We start from the raw sequence: 26,997 nt of genomic DNA, 5'->3' as shown, positions 1-26,997 counted from the left end.
AAAAAATGACCATGCGATAGATCGCATGGTAATCACGTGATGGGCCCGTCACCGCCGAGTGGGAGCGGCCTCTGACCGCTCCTGGCGGGTACCCATTGCACATCGCACTGTGATATATAGCATGTGTTTCTAGAAACACATGCGATCGCACTGCGATTCGATAAATTATGTGCAGCACATATCTGAGATGCGATATTTGACCGGCGTGCCCGCGCATCGTGTCGAAAGGTACGAAAATGTGCATACAATCCTTCGATTTCTCTCACAGATGTGGTCGAAATCGAAGGCTAGTACCGATAATCTCATAAGTGTATGGGCACCATAACCAGCCAGATTGGACAGATGGTCTGCCAGATAATTGTAGTGTATGCCCAGCTTAACCCTCTGTGGGATGCCAGGTGCAAAGGTCATACAATGTAACCTTATATCATCATGGACACCAACAAAAGTGCTGGCCCTCACAGCAGTAATGTCCCAGTTTGTTTTCAATAAGGGACTCAAGTGGGCACTGCAGGCTTTCTGTCTCTTCCCTATAAAAGCATTTGGATTCAGTATGATTTACCGGCGGCTGGGATGCCGGCTGTCTATATACCGACAGCGGCATCTCGGCTGCCAGTATGCCGGCAGCAGGGCGAGCGCAAAGAGTCCCCTTGCGGGCTCGCTGTGCTCTCCGCGCTGCGGGCTCGGTGGCTTGCCACAGAATTTATTCCCACACTGTAGGTGTTGTGGACACCCACGAGTGGGAATAGTCCTGTGGCGCCAGTATTCCGGCTGGTGTCATTGTCACCAGCCTGGATTCCGGCATCGGTATCCTGACCGCCGGCAAATTAAATGGATCCCCATTATTTATCTGCCCATGGATGAGGATTTTCTTGCTCTGTTCCTGGACTTTCCTGGTAATGTATGATTGCCATCACCTGTGGTGAGCTAGTTAATGGATAAGAAAGGTGTCTGACCACAGGTGATGGCAATCATACATTACCAGGAAAGTCCAGGAACAGAGCATTTTCTCCCTCATGGAGAGGGTCAGGTAGGCAAGTATGCATAAGGGCAGTGAATGGAACGCGTTACCCAGGTGCCATCTGGAAGAAATTCATTTATATTTAGGAAAAGAAACATTTCCATTCCATCAATACCCGGGCCATATGTGACACATGGCTACTAATCCAGAACATGGCTGCCAAATATCCAGGGCACACACACACACCACTTCTTTGTGTTGCAGTCATATGGCACAAATTATCAGAGACAAGGTGGAGACGTGTGGCTGTTAGGTTATAATGATGTTTGTCGGGAACTGCAGGAACAGGACGTATCCAACGTCTTACTGCCCAGACAGCACTACAGCTGCCACAGTGTTCCATGTTTATGTGAAATGTAAGAACTCTACTTAGATTAGATGTTGTGTTTTTCAATAAAGTGCTCATTAATATCACTGACAATTGTCTGTGTCGACTGGAAAGTTTTAAACTCATGTTTAACCAAATGCTTTATTCTGCGCTTTTCTGGGTCGCACCTACTTTTCCGTCCATGGTTCCTCTAAATTACACCCCGAGACGGACAAGGCAATACAATGCCGAACACACCTTCACCAGGGTAGTCATTGAACTTTCATTTTGTGTACTGAAATACATATTTACAGTAGATGCCTCGAATGGTCTGGAGGAGTCCACAGGTTTGTGTCGGATGATGTCTGTGACATTATTGGTCCGTGTGCTACTTTCCTGGTAAGGGCTGTTATTGGAGGAGGTCCGGATTGCTGGCTAGGAGGATAATGACATTAAGGCTGAGGAAATGACACAACTCTCAGTATTTTAGAGTCTGAGGGGAACATTTACTAAACAGTGATAAGAGCGGAGAAGTGAGCCAGTGGAGAAATTTCCCCATCAACCAATCAGCAGCTCAGTATCATTTTATAGTATGCAAATTATAGCTGTTACTTCAGTGCTGATTGGTTGCCATGGGCAACTTCTCCACTGGCTCACTTCTCCGCTCTTATCACTGCTTAGTAAATGTTCCCCTGATGAGTGTTTCAGCAATATTCTTATTGTAAGTATTTTGTGAATTGTGCTGTCCGTCCTCACTCTTCTCTGTTTTGCCTGTTATAACACATATAAAACTAGAAAACATCCTAATTGCAAACTTTGAAGTCCTTTATTGGCAAAAACTAAAATGTACATACTGCCTGCTCTTTGAAAAAGATAACATAATCACATATGCAGTTGCCTTTATTCCAGTGGCCCGTGGGCCGGATGTGTCCCTCAAGGCAATTGGGTCTGGCTTGATTCATCCTGCAGCATGTGTTGTTACTGTTTCCAGCCTGGGCATTACAGAGATCACAATTAACCTACGCTCCTAAAAGCTCTTGGTGGTCATTCCGAGTTGTTCGCTCGGTAATTTTCTTCGCATCGCAGCGATTTTCCGCTAACTGCGCATGCGCAATGTTCGCACTGCGGCTGCGCCAAGTAAATTTGCTAAGAAGTTTGGTATTTTACTCACGGCATTACAAGGTTTTTTCTTCGTTCTGGTGATCGTAGTGTGATTGACAGGAAGTGGGTATTTCTGGCCGGAAACTGGCCGTTTTATGGGAGTGTGTGAAAAAATGCTGCCGTTTCTGGGAAAAACGCGGGAGTGGCTGGAGAAACAGAAGAGTGTCTGGGCGAACGCTGGGTGTGTTTGTGACGTCAAACCAGGAACGACAAGCACTGAACTGATCGCACTGGAAGAGTAAGTCTCGAGCTACTCAGAAACTGCACAGAGAAGTCTTTTCGCAATATTGCGAATCTTTCGTTCGCAATTTTGATAAGCTAAGATTCACTCCCAGAGGGCGGCGGCTTAGCGTGTACAATGCTGCTAAAAGCAGCTAGCGAGCGAACAACTCGGAATGAGGGCCCTTGTGTGGAGCGAAACAGCCAAACACAAATCGCTCTGCAAGTACTGCAGACAGGTCAGTCTTCTGCGGGGGACTGCAGCAATTATGTATGTTTTATTTTTTTGTCTTGGAGGCCAATGTGTTTTTTTTTTTCCTGTGAGGGTCAATGGGGGTCATTCCAAGTTGATCACATGTAGAGACTTTTTGCTGCTGGTGCGATCAACTTGACGCCGCCTATAGGGGAGTGTATTTTAGTATAGCAGGGCTGCGATCGCTTGTGCAGCCCCGCTATGCTATAAAAAGTTTCCTGCAAAACAAGATCAGGGTCAGACTTACTTAGCCTGTGCGACGGATCCAGCGATGAAGGTCCTGGGATTGACGTCAGACATCCGCCCTCCAAACCCCTGGACACGCCTGCGTTCGGATCTCCACGCCCAGAAAATGGTGAGTAGATGCCCCGGAACGCCTCCCCGCTGTCAATCTTCTTGCGATCGCGCTAGCGATCACTTTCTTCTTTATTCTGGCCGCTGCCCGGCGGCGGCTGTCGGCGTGCAACGATGCGTGTGCACATTGCGGCCACTGCACATGCGCAGTTCCGACCCGTTCGCACCGCAGCGATGAACCGCTGCGTGCGAACGAGTCGGAATGACCCCAATGTGTTTTATTTTTTTCCTTCGGGAGCCACTGTGTTTTCTTTTTTCCTATTGGGGACCAAAGTGTTTTATTTTTTCCCCAGGCCAATGTGTTTTTTTCCTGTGGGGGCCAATGTGCTTTCTTTTCTTTTCTTGTGCAATGTTCTTCATCTGCGCATGTGCATGAATTGCATCGGGCATGCACCCCGATGGTGTTTGTCTTTAGTTGCAGTACAGATTCAGACACATGTGTAGTGTTGGGCATTCCTAGGCCGTTACAGAGGGTTGGTTAATCAGACGCAGATGTAACGTAGTATTTGAGTGTTACTGAAGTGACATGTTACTGAAAGTGGTTGCATACTGAGACGCTGAATTGCTCACATTGGAGGCCATACGCAGACGGAGGATCTGCATGTATGGAGCTGCTGCAAGTGTCAATGGTGTCACCGATGGTGGCGTCTAGAGACACACAAAGCACGATTGCAGCATCGGTAGACACTGACAGTGGACGTCTCTGACCTTGCATATTCCGATGCAAGGATGTACACTAGGGAAGGGCACTGTAGTGGCATTTTCTTGAAGTCACAGACGCAACTGCAGCAAAAAGACGCAAGGAAGGTCGCAACTGCCTCCAGCTCGAAATTGGACCCTGAGGTGGTATCTGCCCCTAGACAAACCCCGTCCACATTAGGGCTGCTTCCATAAACTTTCCAGACTGATTTTCCATATACCAGACTTTGTAATAAACCTTTACTATAGCATACAAGACCTTAGGGCAGCAGAGTACTGGCATTGAGCACACAGGGCCTGGCTCAGAAGTGGATGCAATGCCCAGCACTGTTTTCTCTTTGTACGCAGTAGATATGAGAATATATGCAAGTGCTGCAGCCGCTGGGATTTGTATTGAGATGCCTACCATCGGTGTCTCAGATCTGCCACTTGCGTACAAAGACGCACCATCAGACGCACATCGGAACTCACCCGTTGGCTGCTCAGAATGTCGGTCGTGACTAAGACTCTGTGGGCAGAACAGCTGGTTCTACACGCCTCTGAAATGGTTCAATTCAAAAATGTTGAAATTAATTGACAATAACTCTTACATTTACAGATGTATTCTCTTACACTGAGCGTCTTTATGCCATGCGGTGCCAGACACCTAACTTGACTGATACTCTGAGATGAGTAGCTTACTGTATTTTTCTTTTAATTTTGCATCTTAGTCGCATCAAAGACGCAGTGAAAAACGCCCAGTGTACTATGCTGACTTTAGCCTACTGAGCCAGTGTACTATGCTGACTTTAGCCTACTGAGCCACAGTGTACTATGCTGACTTTAGCCTACTGACCCACAGTGTACTATGCTGTGTCTTTAGCCTACTGAGACACAGTGTACTATGCTGACTTTAGCCTACTGACCCAGTGTACTATGCTGACTTTAGCCTACTGAGCCACAGTGTACTATGCTGACTTTAGCCTACTGACCCACAGTGTACTATGCTGTGTCTTTAGCCTACTGAGCCACAGTGTACTATGCTGTGACTTTAGCCTACTGAGCCACAGTGTACTATGCTGACTTTAGCCTACTGAGCCACAGTGTACTATGCTGTGACTTTAGCCTACTGAGCCACAGTGTACTATGCTGTAACTTTAGCCTACTAAGCCAGTGTACGATGCTGTGACTTTAGCCTACTGAGCCACAGTGTAAAAGGACCTAATAGAAGCCTATGGGCTTCCCTCTGCAATTCCCTCTGAGGGGCATCCAATCGGATCCCTCCCAGCCCCCCCCCCCTGCGTCACACTGACAATGCGCAGAAGGACTCCCAGGTCCTAAACCCAGAGTCCTTCTACCGCAAGGAACAGCTGTCATCGGGAGACCTGTCCTTTGTGCATTTCTAGGTACATATTGGCATTATTAGTGCTGGGGAAATATGGGCCCGTGAGTGGGGACAACTCCTGGCAACCCTTACTGGATATAGATTGCGGATAGTTTTGCAGACTAGTGGCATGGACAGATCATTGAAACAAGCTAATGTAGTGGAGCACAGACATTTTTACGAGTGTTACTTTGCAAAAAGACCCTGGGCCATTTAATCTCTGTAAAAGCATTTGAATTTTGAGATGGTGAGATAAATCGAGACAAATTGGTGCAAATAGAGTTTATGGAGAATTAAATAAGTCAAGTAGTGTGTTATTTCAAAGTTACTGTATATCATATCAGATAAGAACTTCAGAACGGGGAACCTAGACAATTATCTTGCCAGGGAATGTGGCCTTGGTATGTAATGATGCCGCAAAACTACATTCCAGCTCCTCAAACATCAAAATACTGTACCTCATTTTGAAAATACAGCCCTTTGTATTCTCCTGTTACACAGTAGAGATGTTATATGACCAGACAGCGTCCTCAATACAGGCCGAATGCCAATAAAATGTTAGACGGATTTGGAGAAGGAAAATATTTTTTTTCTAAAACAGATATTTAATCACAGGTGAAAGTTTAAATTTTATTTTGTACAGTCTAGAATTTTGTTGAACGTGTGATATTTGTATGGCCTATCACATAAAAGTATAGCTGGCAGACACAATTTAGGACTAAAGGCCCGTACACACTGGCCGATATATCGGACTTTCTATTGAACGGCCGATATATCGCGGGTCCGTCGGCCAGTATGTACGGGCCATATGTCTGTGAACTCCGTCGTTCAAAGACATATCGCGCCGGCCCCGCAGCACAGCCGACGGCCAATATATCTACCGATATATTGGCGCATCGCTGTGTGTGTACGGACGACCAGCCGGCCGCCCGTACACATGCTGCAGCAGCCGGCGGTGATTGACAGCTCAACTGGGCGGGCGTGTGTACAAGCCCGCCCAGTTCATGACGTCAGTCCCCGACGGATCGGGCAGTGTGTATGCACACCACACTGCCCGATCCGTCGATAGATAGATAGATATATCTGCCGATCAATTGGTCGGCAGATATATCCATCAGTGTGTACCCATTACTCGTTTCTAGATCAGTCACAGCAATGTTTTTAAAACATCATGTAGCATCTAAGCAGCATATTTAATTAGCCACAGGGTTTAATTGAATAGCCTTTCCCAGCGCCACGCAGTAATTAGCTGACAATTAGGCTAATTGAATATGCCCCTAAAAGATTAATTTTCCTGCATGATACAGTGTCACCAAAGAAAGTAGATTTCAGTGCTTACATGCCCAGCTAGCTATGGGCACATTGCACAGGCAATTCCAGCCAATCATCTCGCCATAAAAGAATCAAATCTAAAGTTAAACTTTTTTTTTTTTTAATACCTCAGCAATATTTTTGTTCAGTTTATTCTTTATTCTACAATACGACTATATTCCATTCAAAGCCAGTTTCAGGATTCCCACACAAGCTCACTGCTATTACAACAGAACTAAATTGGTCAATATGCTCCAATAATACATTAATATATTTATGTGGGATAAAAGAAAGAAAAAAAAAAAAGAGACAAGCGATAACAGAAGCTGGTATACGAGATTAAGTAATACTGTATTATAATTTGAATATGTGATACATCGAGAGGATTATTGTGTATTTGGTTTTGCTGTACGCAGAGTTATGTTGGCAAGAAATAATACATTGTCCACTATTTTGAAATGTACGTTAAATATAATACGAAATATGAGAATTGTGCTGGTCCCCGTTACTGGTATATTCATAGCTGGGGTATAATAGTGTTTTGGACTTGCCTTGCCTGCGGTGCATTTACATGCAGTGCACATATAGAATTAGACTTTGACATTGCAGAAATCACTGTATTTTCTTATAAGTGATTAGGAAATAACAAGTATTGTTACACAGTTGGTGAACACAAAGATTCTTGATTTGCTGCTGAATGACACAGATACTAATCGCTCTTTCTTCAGTCTAGTTAATAGTGTGCAATCACTTTAGTGTTCTACAAAACAATCTGGTTCCTAACCACAAATTGTCCGGAATGCTGATTTTATTTAGGGATATATTATTTGCTATAGCAGAATAACTTCCTATGATAGATGCACGAAGCGCAAGTGGCTTTGATCATACCTCCCAACATGACCCTCTCCAGGAGGGACAGAATGCTCTGCTCCTGAACTTCCCTCTTAATGTGTGATTGCCATCACCTTTGGTAAAACACCTTTCTTATCCAGTTACCTGTTCAACACAGGTGCTGACAATCATAAATGAAGAGAAAAGTCCAGAAGAAGAGCATTGTGTCCCTCCTAGAGAGGCTCATGTTGGGAGGTATGCTTTGATACAACTATAAATTCCTGTAAAATATATGCTTAATGCATACTTGCCTACCTGACTCTCTCCATGAGGGAGAAAATGCTCTGTTCCTGGACTTTCCTGGTAATGTATGATTGCCATCACCTGTGGTGAAACACCTTTCTTATCAATTACCTAGCTCACCACAGGTGATGGCAATCATACATTACCAGGAAAGTCCAGGAACAGAGCATTTTCTCCCTCATGGAGAGGGTCAGATAGGAAAGTATGGCTTAATTAAATGGTTATGGATCATAGAGTCGACCTGAGAAAAGTCGACAGTCATTAGGTCAACACCAAAAGGTCGAGAGGCCCTTGGTCTACGTAGCAAAAAAAAAGTCAACATGACAAAAAAAGGTTGACACATGAAAAGGTCGACGTGGTTTTTTTTCTTTCTGTCGTTTACTCCGTAAAGTGACCAGGAACTCCCAATTAGTGCACCGCGTCCCCCAATCGTAGTCCACGTGATAGTAAAGTATGAAAAAGTTAAGAATGAAAAAAAAAAACCTGTAAAATACTCATGTCGACTTTTTCATGGGTCAACCGTTTTGTCATGGCAACTGTATATCCATGTCGACCAAATGCATGTCCACCAATAGAAGTCGACCTAATGACTGTCGAACATAGTCATGTCAACCTAGCATCCGGATACCTAATGATACTCTCCCTATTTGTAGAGATTTCAGATCATTTCCCATTGCCTGTCCTGTGTATTGTATAAAAGGACTCCACTGGTGGTCTGTATGTCATTGTGTTACTTACTACACCATTACAATAAAGCTGTATTAAATTGCAAATAATTGTTTATACAGCACATTCTAATGTCAGAGAGCGCCGTCTAAACATGTTATCTACCATACAGCTTTCCCCTCTGTGCAGTACCTGCGCAATACTGCATCTCGCATTGCATTATGGGTTTCTGCCAGTCCGGGTACTAATAGCGTGATGGTCAAATCTCATCTGTGGAAGTAAAGTGCTCTAAGAGTAGTTCACCATGTTATACATGTATCACATATGATAAATTGTAGGCTTGTTTATAACAGAATGAATGCATACAGGGCATTCATATATATATATATATATATATATATATATAGATAATCATGGATATCACTGATCCCTAGGAATACTGCTTAATCAGGTTTTCATACAGAAGACTGCTCTCCCTGTCATACACTTTATCCCCAATACTGTACATCCATTCTTGTGTAGATTTGTGGACCAAAGATAAAATCTGCTGGGGCTGGAAAACTTGGCATGTTCTGAAAGGAGGAGGTGGGTAAATTGGGGTGCTCTTTGTAAGCGTGCAACCACCTACTAATGTAAGTGTGTGTGTGTGTGTGTGTGTGGGGGGGGGGATGTATCAAACCCTCTAAAGAGTGGATAAGTTGCTCATAACAACCACTAGGCTTCTGTCACTTTAGAGAATGTACTTGATAGATGCTAGCTGGAAACTGGTTGTTCAGCCCGATTTCCCCACTCATCCACCTTCCCAGGAGCAGATCCTGGGGGAAACAAATGCAAGCACACCTCTTGCCCCCCCTCCATAATGCTTCTCACAAAGGTTATGGGGAAGTGGGAGCCGCCGGCCGCAGAAGCCAGGAAATCTCTGTCCGATGACGGAGATCCCTGGCCTCTACCCTCCTCCTAAATGGCGGTAATACACCTTCCCCTCCCTGCCCCCCAGCTACTACTTTCATCACAGGGCTCGTTTGCGCACATGCAGAACTAGTCCTGCGCATGCACAAAGTACGGATAATCAGTACTTTGCACGTCCTGTGGCAGCTGCTGTGGGATCTCAATAACCCCCATTATGCAGGGAGAGAGAGAGAGAGAGAGAGAGAGAGAATGAATGCAGCCTCCCTGGACAGTTTAGCAATCTCGCCCACTCCCTCCTCTCCTCTCCACTGGATCTGCCACTGACTTCTCCACTCTTTAGGAGGTTTACTCAATTTCCCCTTGAGTTAACAAACAAGGCTATTAAAATGAGATCCAAGTGGCTGAGAACACGGGTGGAGTTGGCAACACGCTTCTCCCAATGAAAAACTTTACAGGTAATCAGGAGTTGCTGTGATCGGGAGTTGTCCTTTATATTTCCAAGCTTCAGGGGTGACTTCCCAGACCAGCCAATGGGGTACGGTATAAATCTGCCCAATGCCCCTGCACTTCTGAGAATGTGTGGGACCCGGGGGCCGGTGCAGGAAATCCCTGTTTGGTTTATTGTCCATGCTCTGTCCCACTGCAAGCTTGGAAATGGTTCTAGCTCTCTTCTGAGATGGGTCTGGCTTCACAGAGCATGCTTCAGGCCCCACACATGCTCAGGTCAGCAGAGGGAACCCCAGCAAGGGTAAATCATATGTACCAGTTCATCCCACATTTTTTGCAGGGGGTAGAAACATTTTAGCATTAAAAAAAAATAAGAATTTACTTACCGATAATTCTATTTCTCGGAGTCCGTAGTGGATGCTGGGGTTCCTGAAAGGACCATGGGGAATAGCGGCTCCGCAGGAGACAGGGCACAAAAAGTAAAGCTTTAGGATCAGGTGGTGTGCACTGGTTCCTCCCCCTATGACCCTCCTCCAAGCCTCAGTTAGGATACTGTGCCCGGACGAGCGTACACAATAAGGAAGGATTTATGAATCCCGGGTAAGACTCATACCAGCCACACCAATCACACTGTACAACCTGTGATCTGAACCCAGTTAACAGTATGATAACAGCGGAGCCTCTGAAAAGATGGCTCACAACAAATAATAACCCGATTTTTGTAACTATGTACAAGTAATGCAGATAATCCGCACTTGGGATGGGCGCCCAGCATCCACTACGGACTCCGAGAAATAGAATTATCGGTAAGTAAATTCTTATTTTCTCTATCGTCCTAGTGGATGCTGGGGTTCCTGAAAGGACCATGGGGATTATACCAAAGCTCCCAAACGGGCGGGAGAGTGCGGATGACTCTGCAGCACCGAATGAGAGAACTCCAGGTCCTCCTTAGCCAGGGTATCAAATTTGTAGGATTTTACAAACGTGTTTGCCCCTGACTAAATAGCCGCTCGGCAAAGTTGTAAAGCCGAGACCCCTCGGGCAGCCGCCCAAGATGAGCCCACCTTCCTTGTGGAATGGGCATTTACATATTTTGGCTGTGGCAGGCCTGCCACAGAATGTGCAAGCTGAATTGTATTACACATCCAACTAGCAAAAGTCTGCTTAGAAGCAAGAGCACCCAGTTTGTTGGGTGCATACAGGATAACAGCAAGTCAGTTTTCCTGACTCCAGCCGTCCTGGAACCTATATTTTCAGGGCCCTGACCACATCTAGCAACTTGGAGTCCTCCAAGTCCCTAGTAGGCGCAAGACACCACAATAAGCTGGTTCAGGTGAAACACTGACACCACCTTAGGGAGAGAACTGGGGACGAGTCCGCAGCTCTGCCCTGTCCGAATGGACAAACAGATATGGGCTTTTTTGAGAAAAAAAACCCACCAATTTGACACTCGCCTGGTCCAGGCCAGGTCCAAGAGCATGTTCACTTTTCATGTGAGATGCTTCAAATCCACAGATTTGACTGGTTTTAAACCAATGTGTTTTGAGGAATCCCAGAACTACGTTGAGATCCCACAGTGCCACTGGAGGCACAAAAGGGGGTTGTATATGCAATACTCCCTTGACAAACTTCTGGACTTCAGGAACTGAAGCCAATTCTTTCTGGAAGAAAAATCGACAGGGCCGAAATTTGAACCTTAATGGACCCCAATTTGAGGCCCATAGACACTCCTGTTTGCAGGAAATGCAGGAATCGACCGAGTTGAAATTTCTTCGTGGGGCCTTCCTGGCCTCACACCACGCAACATATTTTCGCCACATGTGGTGATAATGTTGTGCGGTCACCTCCTTTCTGGCTTTGACCAGGGTAGGAATGACCTCTTCCTGAATGCCTTTTCCCTTAGGATCCGGCGTTCCACCGCCATGCCGTCAAACGCAGCCGCGGTAAGTCTTGGAACAGACATGGTACTTGCTGAAACAAGTCCCTTCTTAGCGGCAGAGGCCATAAGTCCTCTGTGAGCATCTCTTGAAGTTCCGGGTACCAAGTCCTTCTTGGCCAATCCGGAGCCATGAGTATAGTTCTTACTCCTCTACGTCTTATAATTCTCAGTACCTTAGGTATGAAAAGCAGAGGATGGAACACATACACCGACTGGTACACCCACGGTGTTACCAGAACGTCCACAGCTATTGCCTGAGGGTCTCTTAACCTGGCGCAATACCTGTCACGTTTTTTGTTCAGACGGGACGCCATCATGTCCACCTTTGGTAATTCCCAACGGTTTACAATCATGTGGAAAACTTCCCCATGAAGTTCCCACTCTGCCGGGTGGAGGTCGTGCCTACTGAGGAAGTCTGCTTCCCAGTTTCCATTCCCGGAATGAAACACTGCTGACAGTGCTATCACATGATTTTCCGCCCAGCGAAAAGTCCTTGCAGTTTTTGCCACTGCCCTCCTGCTTCTTGTGCCGCCCTGTCTATTTACGTGGGCGACTGCCGTGATGTTTTATCCCACTGGATCAATACCGGCTGACCTTGAAGCAGAGGTCTTGCTAAGCTTAGAGCATTGTAAATTGCCCTTAGCTCCAGTATATTTATGTGGAGAAAAATCTCCAGACTTGATCACACTCCCTGGAAATTTTTTCCTTGTGTGACTGCTCCCCAGCCTCTCGGGCTGGCCTCCGTGGTCACCAACATCCAAAACTGAATGCCGAATCTGCGGCCCTCTAGAAGATGAGCACTCTGTAACCACCACAGGAGAGACACCCTTGTCCTTGGATATAGGGTTATCCGCTGATGCATCTGAAGATGCGATCCGGACCATTTGTCCAGCAGATCCCACTGAAAAGTTCTTGCATGAAATCTGCCGACTGGAATTGCTTCGAAGGAAGTCACCATTTTTTTACCATGGCCCTTGTGCAATGATGCACTGATTTTAGGAGGTTCCTGACTAGCTCGGATAACTCCCTGGCTTTCTCTTCCGGGAGAAACACCTTTTTCTGGACTGTGTCCAGAATCATCCCTAAGTACAGGAGACTTGTTGTCGGGATCAGCTGCGATTTTGGAATATTTAGAATCCACCCCTGCTGTTGTAACAGTATCCGAGATAGTGCTACTCCGACCTCCAACTGTTCCCTGGACTTTGCCCTTATCAGGAGATCGTCCAAGTAAGGGATAATTAAGACGCCTTTTCTTCGAAGAAGAACCATCATTTCGGCCATTACCTTGGTAAAGACCCGGGGTGCCGTGGACAATCCAAACGGCAGCGTCTGAAACTGATAGTGACAGTTCTGTACCACGAACCTGAGGTACCCTTAGTGATAAGGGCAAATTTGGGACATGGAGGTAAGCATCCCTGATGTCTCGGGACACCATATAGTCCCCTTCTTCCCGGTTCGTTATCACTGCTCTGAGTGACTCCATCTTGATTTGAACCTTTGTAAGTGTTCAAATTTTTTTAGATTTAGAATAGGTCTCACCTAGCCTTCTGGCTTCAGTACCACAATATAGTGTGGAATAATACCCCTTTTCTTGTTGTAGGAGGGGTAATTTAATTATCACCTGCTGGGAATACAGCTCGTGAATTTTTTCCCATACTGCCTCCTTGTCGGAGGGAGACCTTGGTAAAGCAGACTTCAGGAGCCTGCGCAGGGGAAACGTCTCGACATTCCAATCTGTACCCCTGGGATACTACTTGTAGGATCCAGGGGTCCTGTACGGTCTCAGCGTCATGCTGAGAGCTTGTCAGAAGCGGTGGAACGCTTCTGTTCCTGGGAATGGGCTGCCTGCTGCAGTCTTCTTCCCTTTCCTCTATCCCTGGGCAGATATGACTCTTATAGGGACGAAAGGACTGAAGCTGAAAAGACGGTGTCTTTTTCTGCAGAGATGTGACTTAGGGTAAAAACGGTGGATTTTCCAGCAGTTGTCGTGGCCACCAGGTCCGATGGACCGACCCCAAATAACTCCTCTTCCTTTATACGGCAATACACCTTTGTGCCGTTTGGAATCTGCATCACCTGACCACTGTCGTGTCCATAAACATCTTCTGGCAGATATGGACATCGCACTTACTCTTGATGCCAGAGTGCAAATATCCCTCTGTGCATCTCGCATATATAGAAATGCATCCTTAAATGCTCTATAGTCAATAAAATACTGTCCCTGTCAAGGGTATCAATATTTTTAGTCAGGGAATCCGACCAAGCCACCCCAGCTCTGCACATCCAGGCTGAGGCGATCGCTGGTCGCAGTATAACACCAGTATGTGTGTATATACTTTTTATGATATTTTCCAGCCTCCTGTCAGCTGGCTCCTTGAGGACGGCCCTATCTATAGACGGTACCGCCACTTGTTCTGATAAGCGTGTGAGCGCCTTATCCACCCTAAGGGGTGTTTCCCAACGCGCCCTAACTTCTGGCGGGAAAGGGTATACCGCCCATATTTTCTATCGGGGGGAACCCACGCATCATCACACACTTCATTTAATTTATCTGATTCAGGAAAAACTACGGTAGTTTTTTCACATCCCACATAATACCCTCTTTTGTGGTACTTGTAGTATCAGAAATATGTAACACCTCCTTCATTGCCCTTAACGTGTGGCCCTAATAAGGAATACGTTTGTTTATTCACCGTCGACACTGGATTCAGTGTCCCTGTCTGTGTCTGTGTCGACCGACTAAAGTAAACGGGCGTTTTAAAACCCCTGACGGTGTTTTTGAGACGTCTGGACCGGTACTAATTGTTTGTCGGCCGTCTCATGTCGTCAACCGACCTTGGCGCGTGTTGACATTATCACATAATTCCCTAAATAAGCCATCCATTCCGGTGTCGACTCCCTAGAGAGTGACATCACCATTACAGGCAATTGCTCCGCCTCCTCACCAACATCGTCCTCATACATGTCGACACACACGTACCGACACACAGCACACACACAGGGAATGCTCTGATAGAGGACAGGACCTACTAGCCCTTTGGAGAGACAGAGGGAGAGTTTGCCAGCACACACCAAAAATGCTATAATTATATAGGGACAACCTTATATAAGTGTTTTCCCTTATAGCATCTTTTTTATATATTTCTAACGCCAAATTAGTGCCCCCCCTCTCTGTTTTAACCCTGTTTCTGTAGTGCAGTGCAGGGGAGAGCCTGGGAGCCTTCCCTCCAGCCTTTCTGTGAGGGAAAATGGCGCTGTGTGCTGAGGAGATAGGCCCCGCCCCTTTTTCGGCGGCCTCGTCTCCCGCTCTTAACGGATTCTGGCAGGGGTTAAATATCTCCATATAGCCCCCGGAGGCTATATGTGAGGTATTTTTAGCCAAAAATAGGTTTTCATTGCCTCCCAGGGCGCCCCCCTCCCAGCGCCCTGCACCCTCAGTGACTGCCGTGTGAAGTGTGCTGAGAGGAAATGGCGCACAGCTGCAGTGCTGTGCGCTACCTTAAGAAGACTGAGGAGTCTTCATGCCGCCGATTCTGGACCTTCTTCTTGTTTCAGCATCTGCAAGGGGGCCGGCGGCGAGGCTCCGGTGACCATCCAGGCTGTACCTGTGATCGTCCCTCTGGAGCTAATGTCCAGTAGCCAAAGAAGCCAATCCATCCTGCACGCAGGTGAGTTCACTTCTTCTCCCCTAAGTCCCTCGTTGCAGTGATCCTGTTGCCAGCAGGACTCACTGTAAAATAAAAAACCTAAGCTAAACTTTTCTAAGCAGCTCTTTAGGAGAGCCACCTAGATTGCACCCTTCTCGGCCGGGCACAAAAATCTAACTGAGGCTTGGAGGAGGGTCATAGGGGGAGGAGCCAGTGCACACCACCTGATCCTAAAGCTTTACTTTTTGTGCCCTGTCTCCTGCGGAGCCGCTATTCCCCATGGTCCTTTCAGGAACCCCAGCATCCACTAGGACGATAGAGAAATGTATTATACATTTATCAATTGGCCAGGAATTGTGTTCTTACTAATTAAAGCTAAATTTCATTTCCTAATAATATTCAAAGAAAATGTCAAACACTGCGGCATTTGAGACTTTGAGGCATTCCTCCTACCTGGGAACGTGGACAAGCGACGTTCAGCAATCGTTACTGCACCAATGTTACTAGAGCACAGCAATCCAACAGTCATTTAATAACAGCCATGGCAGTCATTGTGATTTGCTGATCATCCCAATACTACACTCTCCCATAAAGGGGAACAATCCACAGTAGTGTTTGATTCCACTGTCCCTGATGTCCTGTGTGGTGCCTAAGGAATTCTAATTGAGAAGAATAGCATATGGGTAATACTGGAGGATTCACTTAGCAATCTTCCCTAGTTATTCTTATAAGCTCTGGAATAAGACCTAAAGAACGTGATAGTTCCTTTTGACGATCCCTTGCTCTCTACAGGAGAATGTACATTAGACACATTAGGGGCCGTTTTAAAATATAAGCAGCAAATGAATGAATGAGCTGTAAAGGTAAGTACTTCATCATAGATTGCCTGGCTTATTACAGGATGATGGGGGTCATTCTGAGTTGATCGCTCGCTAGCAATTTTTAGCAGCCGTGCAATTGCATTGTCGCCGCCCACCAGGGAGTGTATTTTCGCTTTGCAGAAGTGCGAACGCCTGTGCGGCAGAGCGCCTGCAAACACATTTTGTGCAAAACAAGACCAGCCCTGTAGTTACTTATCCTGTGCGATGATTGCTGCGACGAGTGATATGGTAATGACGTCAGATACCCGCCCAGCAAACGCCCGGCCACGCCTGCGTTTTTCTCCAAATACTCCCAGAAAACGGTCAGCTGACACCCATAAACGCCCTCTTTCTGTCAATCTCCTCGTCATCGGCTGTGCGACTGGAATCGTCACTAGAACCAGTGCAAAACCACAATGGACTTCGTACACGTACGACGTGCATATGCATGCGCAGAAAAGCTGTTTTTTTTCACTGATCGCTACGCAGCGAACAACGGCAGCTAGCAATCAACTCGGAATGACCCCCCATGTTCTAACATTTTCTCTAAAACCTGCTACACAACTAGGACAAGGAGCAAATTTTTTTTCAGTGCAGGGTAAATACTGGCTGCTATTGCATGCAGCCCACAAATACTAGACAACTTGATTTTTACATGCAAATTAGATTTCAGTTTGAACACACCCCACCCAAATCTAACTCTCTCTGCACATGTTACATTTGCAACACCTGCAGTACAGCATTGTTTTGCCAGGTGCACAGTTACTTGCTTTTACTTCCAAATCAGAATCGGGCATATATGCAGACATCTGACTGTATATCCATGTACTCATGTTCCGTAGCCCATGCAGTGCTAAAACATCGCAAGAGCCATCCACAAAGCAGACATACGCCAGCTCTGAATTCGCCCCTATATGTATAAAGGTATATAGCCACTCAGCCATAAGAAGCATGAAATGGCCGTTTTATGCGCTGTATCATGTTCAGTGTTTGGGAAACTTCTCTACTTATAGAAGATTAAAAGAACAAATAATACTGAAATTCTCAGAAGCACATACAGAAACAATTCACATACAGTAGCACAAGGCTCTCCCTGGCTTCTAAAGTACTGAAGACTATGCATTGAATCACGTACTGTATAATTTAAAGGCAGCATCAATTTCAACATCAGGTATAAAACATGTAACTTTTGAACTTGTTCAACTGTACCAAAGCTGTATTATCTACGCTTCTCTAATAACCAGTTTCGTGTCATCAGCTAGAAGTAATACAAATATTGTGAGACGGGTCTCCCAGGGTTGAAGTAGGGACAGCTGCGGGAACTTCTTAGGGCTGAGCCTTTGTCTCAGGTTCTTTCTCATAGATGTAGCTTCCAACACCTCCTGTGTTCACACCTGTAGAAAGAGAAACTTCCTTAGATGTAATCTCACTCTTATTTACATAAGTAGGGTAGGAACTCTCACACAGGCCTACTGCCAGACCTGATGGCAACAGCAAACTTTTTCTCTAATGGGCAAAACCATGGGCAGTGCAGGTGGGGCATATGTAACATGTGCAGAGAGAGTTAGATTTAGATGGGGTGTGTTCAAACTGAAATCTAAATTGCAGTGTAGAAATTAAGCAGCCAGTATTCACTCTGCACAGAAACAAAATAACCCACCCAACTCTAACTCTCTCTGCACGTTACATCTGCCCCACCTGCAATGCACACAGCTCTCCCCCAATTGCTGGTGGCATGTTGCACAAAGATCCCTCCAGATTTCTTAACATATGCATACCTCCCAAATATATATTTACAGTAGGTCAGGCAGTTCATAAAAGAGGGTGTGGTTGACTGGGGAGGAGGTGTGGTTTTGTGGCACATTCCCCTCCCCGCACACACTGCAGCTTCTGCCCCAGCTCCTTCTCCCCAGGGCATGGTTTCATGGCAACTCCCCCTTTCCTCACCTTACACACTGGTGCCCAGGACCCCAACTTCTCCTCCCTGGCTCGCCTGCTGCACTCCTCGCACAGGTCCATGCCGCAGCTCCCTCCTCCGGTCCCCCACTTCCCATGGCCTGGGCTCTGGCAAGCACCTACTCTGCCCTGAAACTGTGCTGGTGCCCAGGGCACGTGCCCTGCTCGCCCCGCCCTAGTTACTCCACTGATTAGTTTACACGACAGCTACGCATTCCTGTAGCTCTATCGCAGCAGCTTCCCTGATAAAACATTTACCGTATCGCAATAGTGTGGTTGACGTTTCTTAATATTCCACTTCTTTAAAGGGGACTGCACGGAACTAAGGGGTCTGTTCATGTAAAAAGCAAAATGTGAATTGTTACTTATCACTATACATCGCATCAGTTCTATGCGCTATATAGCTGTGATAAGTAGCATTCATATATACTCACTTCTCCGGCGATGAGATGCAGTATCCTGGGCTGCAGCAGTGCCATCTTCTCCTACGGGTCCCCACTGCACATGCGCCGGAGGCTGCTGGTAGGTCAGGGGGCGGAGCTATTGTTGGGTGACGGACAGAGAACAGGGAAACTCACAGTTTCCACACCCATGTTCAGGTTGCGCCATCTCAAAACCTGAACTCCATTGAGAAGTGGAAAGTCATGCTTCCGTTCTTGCATGAATCGCACTCAATACAACCACGGAGCGGGGGTGCTGCTGGAGAAGTGAGGAACTCCTCTATGATCACCCGCTCTGTGAATTACAGTAAACAGCGAAGAGCCCTGTTTAACGCAAAACTGGGCTTTTCTTTGCTACATGAAGAGACCCCTAAGTGGTATGTAGAAAGCTTTTACAGAAATCATCTGCCCTCCTGTTAGGGCAGCACGGATGGTGTGATGGTTAGCATTACTGCCTCTCAGTACTGAGGTTCTGGGAGAGATTCCGACCATGGCGCTGTGTGGAGTTTGTATATTCCTCCCATACATGCATTGGTTTGCTCCCACAATCCAAATATATACTGGTAGGTTAATTGGCTCCAAAGTGTGTGTGTGTGTGTTGTGTGTGTACACGGGCAGACTAGATGGGCCCAGTGGTTCTTATCTGCCGTCACATTCTATGGTTCTATGTAAGTTTGTGCCTCTCAATAAACCTATCCCAGAATGCATTTTCTCCTTCATCTTGAAGATTTATTACGCTTATTTTTTTTTAGGACAGTCCCAACCATGCTACAAGTAATAATATTTACAAAGACCAGACATTCATTTCATTTCTTAAGGTGGGTACACACTATTAGATATATCTGCAGATCAATTGATCAGCAGATATATCTATGTACGGATCGGGCAGTGTGCTGTGCATACACACAGCCCGATCCGTCGGGGGACTGAGGTCATGAACTGGGCGGGCGGGCGCTCGCGCCCGCCCAGTTCACCTGTCAATCACCGCCGGCCGCCGCAGCATGTGTACGGGCGGTCGGACGACCGCCCCGTACACACACAGCGACGCGCCAATATATCGTTAGATATATTGGCTGTCGGCTGTGCTGCGCGGCCGACGCGATACGTCTGTGAACGACGGAGTTCACAGACGTATCGCCCGTACACACTGGCCGACGGTCCCGCGATGTATCGGCCGTTCAAAAGAACGCCCGATACATCGACCAGTGTGTACGGGCCTTTAGTGAGGGGGAGTCAATGCTACTTTTTAGATGAAACACTGTACACTTCTCTGGAGGGAATCCATGTTAGACTCTAGTCCCAACGGGATCCGGTCTGAAGATCGACAATATTTAGGTCGACCACTATAGGTCGACCGTCACTAGGTCGACGGGGTTGGAAGGTCGACATGTGCTAGGTCGACAGGTCAAAAAGGTCGACATGAGGATTTCATATTTTTTTTCTTTTCATTGAACTTTTTCATACTTAACAATCCACGTGGACTACGATTGGAACGGTAATCTGCCTGAATGCGAGGGGACACGGTGCACTAACTGGGGTTCCCGGTCACTCTACGAAGAAATCGACACCTCCCCAAAAAAAAAAAAACACACCTCATGTCGACCTTTTGACCTGTCGACCTAGCACATGTCGACCTAGAAACCCTGTTGACCTAGTGACTGTCGACCTATAGTGGTCGACCTAAACATTGTCGACCTAGACCTAATGATCTACACCCGTCCCAACACTTGCTCTGCACCAACATCTAAGTTACTAGGACCTTGAACAAGGACCGCCAAAATGATTTGTTATGATAAACTGCACGTCTAGTCTGCTATAAATGGGATGGAATTGCTAGAACCTGTTGCATATGTCGGTAGCAGCCTCTTCTAAACCTGAACCTAATAGGTGTCACCACACCCCAAGACAGACTGGGTGAACGGATAGGAACCTGTCCCACCTTTCCATTCATTGTATGTAGCATTGTATGTAAATGCAGCAGCAGGTGTATCACATGCAGACACCTCCTGCTGCACTAGTGGTCCTAGCTGCATCCTAAAATGCAGCACTGGATCAAAGCACCCGCCTTCGGGCAGCTTACGGTACCCATGGTGCCGTGCAAGCTGCCCACTGCAGAGGGCAGGCAATCTCCCTCCTAGAACTGAGGTTCCTGTCCTTTTCTCACCCTCTAAATGGCAGTTACACCCCTCCGTTTTCCTATACGGAATCCGTCGCTGCCCCCTCCCTGTCTCTGAAACGACATCAGACTGTCAATGCCAGTCCTATGCCGCAGGACCCGTTCACGCATGCGCAGAGTAAACAAAGCTTTGTTATCATAGTAAGCTTCAACATTAGCATACTGCAGGTGTACTCGTACAAGCTTACCTGAATGTATAGACCCTATTATATTATCACGGTTTCAGTTTGCATGCATTTCCATCTCAACTTCACAGTTTTTATAAACAAACCTTTTGGCCCAAACAGGATTCCGTAGCAAGGCTTGTGACAATAGGGCTTCTCGTCATGCTGTCAGATAAAAAAAAAAATATGAAAAACTGACGAATAAGCAACTAGTGAACATACAATGATACATAAAAATATTCTCACTATTAAAAAAAAAAAAAAAACAAAACACCATACACTTGGCACACGTACTAACTTTTAAATCAAATTGCATATGTAGATGCTGGTCTTTAGTGATTGTCACCTTGCTGCAACTGTTCCTCCATAGTTTAGAAAATATTACCGGGAGATGGAAATGGTAAAGTGTGCTGAGTGATGATTAGAAATTCTCCAACTCACTGTGGGGTTTAGGGGAAGATGTACTAAACAGTGATAAAAGTGGAGAAGTGAGCCAGTAAAGTTGCCCATGGCAACCAATCAGTTGCTCTGTATACTTTTATAGAATGCAAATTATAAATGTTACATCTATGCTGATTGGTTGCCATGGGCAACTTCTCCACTGGCTCACTTCTCCACTTTTTTCACTGTTTAGTACATCTCCCCCTCACTCCTTAAGTGACTGTATTTGCTTTTGTGGTGGCCTCTGCAGCAAAAACACACACTGTCATAGAACTGAAGGGGACAGCCATGGAAGCAACATGTTCCCGCACAGCTGACCACTAGCAATACACTTTGCTTTACTGCTTTAATGGTACAATTTCTTTTCATTTTCATATATATTATATCTGGGATATCCATATTTTATACATGGTCGAGTCCCATTATTAAAACCACCAGCTAATAGCCAGAATAACCACTGCGTGCAGCTCAGACAGCAGCCTCACACACCTTCGTAGCAGACATTCACCTCTCACATAAATGGCACGTGGTGCTCCACAGTTTCCATGCTGGTTATGGGGGTCATTCCGAGTTGATCGCACGTAGAAACTTTTTGCTGCTCGTGCGATCAACTTGGCGCCGCCTATGGCGGAGTGTATTTTGGCACAGCAGGGCTGCGATCGCTTGTGCAGCCCCGCTATGCTAAAAAAGTTTCCTGCAAAACAAGACCAGGGTCAGACTTACTTACCTTGTGCGACAGATCCAGCGACGAAGGTCCCGGGATTGACGTCAGACAACCGCCCTCCAAACACCTGGACACGCCTGCGTTCAGATCTCCACGCCTGGAAAACGGTGAGTATCTGCCCCGGAACACCTCCCCGCTGTCAATTTTCTTGCGATCGCGCTAGCGATCACTTACTTCTTGTCGTTGAGGGCCACGACGCGCCTGCGCATTGTGGGCGCCGCGCATGCACAGTTCCGACCCGTTTGCAACACAGCGAAGAACCACTGCGTGCGAATGGGCCGGAATGACCCCCTATGGGCAATAGAGTCATTTGTCCAGTCACGATACACCTTCCCCACAGCAGCACGCGAACAGTTCACAAACTGCGCTGTTTCAGAAATACTGTCATCCATAGCCCAAAAGCCAATAATCATCCCTTTTTTCAGCAATGTGTGATATGTGTACAGACGCCCTATCGCACACCTTATATACCCAAGCCAGCGCATGACACGTGACGTACTTCATGGGCTACGCGCTGCCGCGCTGCCGTGTTCATAATAATGAGACTCGACCGTATATATTTTTGAGTATAATTAGGCTCTTCATTTTCATTAGTTTTTATAAACTGGATTTTATTGGCAATAGGCTCTTTGTGGTCATATACATTTCCCTTAATCCCTTGTACTCTCTCAGTGGTATATTTACTAAAGTGCGAGTTTATAGAAGTTGAGATGTTGCCCATAGCAACCAATCAAATTCTAGCTATTATTGTGCTAGATAAATGAAAAGTAGAATCTGCTTGGCTGCTATGGGAAACCCCCACTTTAGTAAATATACCCCTTAGAGTTTTAGGTTAGCATTAACCTGATCAGTTCCTGATTAGCTTTTGATTTGGGGTTTGTACTGTTATAATTTTCCGTAGCCTTCTGGATTTGTCATATTATTATCTTATTTATTTATTATATTATTAATAACCATGATACTTACATTACTTATTACTTTTCACTGGTTTCCATGCTCCAGCTAACGCTATCCTTATTTGTTATTCTGAAGCTAACATGGAGTGCAGTGGTTCCCATTTCCCCATTGTTATTCATTTATTATGCATTAATCAACATTTTTACAGTATCTATGAAAATGTGTTCATTGTGCATAAACATTATGCAATATTGCTACAAACATGCCTATAGTATTATACTTGTGGTGCCAAATCATGAGATAGCAGTATGTAAAGGTACTGGTAGGCAGCGTCTCTGCACTGTGACATTTTGGAAATGGCCAGACCTGTATCAGTTGTAATCGGACATCTCGTGAGTCAGTTTGAATACTGTCTAGGCTGCTCATGGCAAGGTAACGTGACTTAGCGGAATTCGAATGGGACATGATGGTGGTGCAGATGGGACTTTACATTTTCGAACTTGTGTGGACATTCAATATTTCTCGATCTATGGTGTCTCGTGTGTACCGGGAATATGTCATGGAAGTCATTACCACCCACCGTGGACAGCGCAGTGGCCGACAATGAGCACTTAATGATCCTGACCAGTGTTGTTGGGGCAGAATTTTTTGTGGTAACAGACAAGCGAAACTGGCTCTAATCACCTCCACAATCGTTGCATGAGGAACCCGATGCATATCCAGCTGGTCTGTGCAGCGTTATTTATCTTCCATGGGACATGGGAGCAGAAGACCAACCAGAGTGCCCCTGTTAACACTACCAACCCATACACAATGTCTCACCTGGGCTTGTGACGTCACTAATTATACCCTGGTGGACTGGCAACAAGTGGAGTGGTCCGATGAGTAAAGGTTCCAGTTGTTTCGAGCTGATGGTAGGATGAGGCCATGCAACCCAGTTGTCAACAAGGCACCATGTGGCTAGTGGGGCTTCCATAATGATGTGAGGTGTATTCACAAGGCATGGGTCGGGTCCGCTGATTCGCCTGAGCATGTAATTGACTGGTAATCGCTACGTTGCAGTGCTTAGAGACAATTTGCAGCCCATCATGGACTTCATGTACCCTAACAATGATGGAATATTCCAGCAGGATAATGCACCGTGTCATCAGTTCCAAGTTGTCCAGAATTGGCTCAAGGAGCATTCTGGAGAGTTCTGACTAATGGTGGGACCTCCATGTTCACCCAACATGACTCAATCGAGCATTTATGGGATATGGCGGAGAGGTCCATTCTCACCCAAGATCCTCCGCCTACGAATATGTGGGAAGCTATCCTGATGGAGTAGGTCAACATCTCTCTTCAGAGATCTTCTGTCCACTTGTGGAATCGATGCCACATCAAGTTGCTGCACTTCAACGGACTAGAGGGAGTCCTACACGATACTAAGCAACTATCCAATGACTTTTGGCACTTCATTGTATATTTATTAAGGTCGTATTACACTCGCCTTTTGTCATCTCTAGGAAAGGAATTTTATTTGTACATGCTATTAGTATTCATTTCACCATCTTCCTTCTGCCTCAATATCACCCCATTGTGGCATGGACGTGATGTGGTAATATGCAAACATTATTCTACAACTACGTCACGGAAGAGACATACACTGTGCTATAGAGATACCACTCTTCTACTCAGAATAGCATTATACACCAGTGAGTGTCACTCATTTTAATTTGCACCTACACCAGACTCTCCAACACGCCTCCCCAACCACTATAAAATGCCATGAAGCAAAAATTCCCAATTTCCTTTACTTTTTCATTAACCTATCCTGATTTAATTGTCAAGAAATTTTCTTTGATGTTTAAAGGAAAAAAAAAACACAATCAATTGAGCATAGGTAGGTGTAAAAGCTAATTAAATATGTTTGGACAAATCTAACTCTCTCTGCACGTTATATCTGCCCCCCCCCCCCTGCAGTGCACATGGTGGTCATTCCGAGTTGTTCGCTCGCAAGCTGCTTTTAGCAGCTTTGCACACACTAAGCCGCCGCCTACTGGGAGTGAATCTTAGCTTATCAAAATTGCGAACGAAAGATTCGCAATATTGCGATAAGACATCTCTGTGCAGTTTCTGAGTAACTCGAGACTTACTCGGCATCTGCGATCAGTTCAGTGCTTGTCGTTCCTGGTTTGACACACCCAGCGTTCGCCCAGACACTCCTCCGTTTCTCCAGGCTTTCCCGCGTTTTTCCCAGAAACGGTAGCGTTTTTTCACACACACCCATAAAACGGCCAGTTTCCGCCCAGAAACACCCACTTCCTGTCAATCACATTACGATCACCAGAACGAGGAAAAATCCGTGAGTAAAATTCCTAACTGCATAGCAAATTTACTTGGCGCAGTCGCAGTGCGGACATTGCGCATGCGCACTAAGCAGAAAATCGCTGCGATGCGAAGAAATTTACCGAGCGAACAACTCGGAATGACCCCCATGGTTTTGCCCAACTGCTAACAAATTTGCTGTTGTGATCAACTCTGAATTACCCCCTTAATTGCAAAATATAGCTTTTGTTCAGTGACACAGTTACTGTATTGTCTACTTGCACCATTATGTGAGAGCAGGGTACCAAGCACATTAACACAATCTGATCCTGTACAGTATGTGACCTCCTCTCATAAGGAAAAATGGGTGGCACTTCTACATATTTGTTCTTGCATTTATGTGGCACAATTGTTTGTGTTATGTAAATGTTGTTAAAAATTGTACGTACATTGCTTGGAAGAGATTGAGCCATTTTACAGCTTTCTATCAATAAGGCTCACACAAAGCTCCTTTGTTCCAGCGATTATAGGTGCCGACAGTTATGACTCCAAGTAACTGTACTTTGTGCTTTATAGGTCTACGACCATGGACTGGAAATGCTAGTCTACCCTGAGCCCTGGGCTACTCATACTTACTCTACAGGATTAATGCTGGGGAGGAGACCACTACTCAGGTTTACCAATCCAGAGAAAATAGGATTTTGATTACCTACCAGTAAATCCTTTTCTCGTAGTCCGTAGAGGATACTAGGGTTCCATTTAGTACCATGGGGTATAGACGGGTCCACTAGGAGTCATGGGCACTTTAAGAATTTGATAGTGTGGGCTGGCTCCTCCCTCTATGCCCCTCCTACCAGACTCAGTTTAGAAAATGTGCCCGGAGTAGCCGGTCACGCTTATGGAAGCACCTGAAGGAGTTTTCTGCATTTATTTTATATGTTTGTTATTTTCAGGCAGGGCTGGTTAGGGACTTATTAGGGGAAGGGGGGAGGGGGGAACCCAGAGGTGCTTCTACTGCCTCCAGAGGCGCAAGAGGTAAACCACGCAAACCAGCAACTGCAGGTGCTCAGGAACAGAGCTCAGGCTCTGCTTCCTCAAAGCCTTCAGCATGACGGTGGACCACGATGCCTGGAAGGCTGTCAGGTGGGAGCCCAACTGCAATTCTTCAGTCACATCTGGTCAAGTTCATGCCGGGATCCCTGGGTCATAGATTTTATTTCCCAGGGCTACAGACTGGAGTTCCAAGAGCTCCCACCTCACAGATTCTTCAAATCAGGCTTACCAATTTCACAAGAGGCAAGTTTAACTTTACAGCATGCCATCCAAAAACTGGTACAGACTCAAGTCATTGTTCCAGTTCCACCTCATCTGCACAACAAGGGGTACTATTCCAACTTGTTTGTAGTACGTAAACCAGATGGTTCGGTAAGGGCGATTCTGAACCTGAAGTCCTTGAACCCATTCTAACCACCATTGGAATTGCCAGGGACATGAAAGACAGTGCTTGGGAACCCTCGGGGTAACTTGGAATTTGATAGGACTGGCCAATGGAAATGGCTTCAGAGACCAAAGTGGAATGTGAGGATCCCAGCTGATAGCAAA

General features: G+C 46.1%; 1 protein-coding gene across 1 annotated transcript in view; it reads right to left on the bottom strand.

The window, feature by feature from the left end:
- Positions 1-17,237: 17,237 nt before the first annotated feature.
- The window catches only part of LOC134980475 (cysteine-rich protein 2-like), a 166,184-nt gene continuing 156,424 nt past the window's right edge, over positions 17,238-26,997 (bottom strand). The window contains exons 7-8 of the mRNA XM_063947318.1: positions 21,134-21,191; positions 17,238-17,684 (exon numbers count right to left, since the gene is read on the bottom strand). Coding sequence (XP_063803388.1) covers positions 17,617-17,684; positions 21,134-21,191 — 126 coding nt within the window. The 3' untranslated portion in view covers positions 17,238-17,616. The remainder of the gene's footprint in view (positions 17,685-21,133; positions 21,192-26,997) is intronic.

The sequence above is a fragment of the Pseudophryne corroboree genome, chromosome 12 (genome assembly GCF_028390025.1).
Source record: "Pseudophryne corroboree isolate aPseCor3 chromosome 12, aPseCor3.hap2, whole genome shotgun sequence".
Classification (NCBI taxonomy): domain Eukaryota; kingdom Metazoa; phylum Chordata; class Amphibia; order Anura; family Myobatrachidae; genus Pseudophryne; species Pseudophryne corroboree.
The sequence above is the reverse complement of the archived record's forward strand: the minus strand, read 5'-3'. Positions and strand labels throughout refer to the sequence as shown.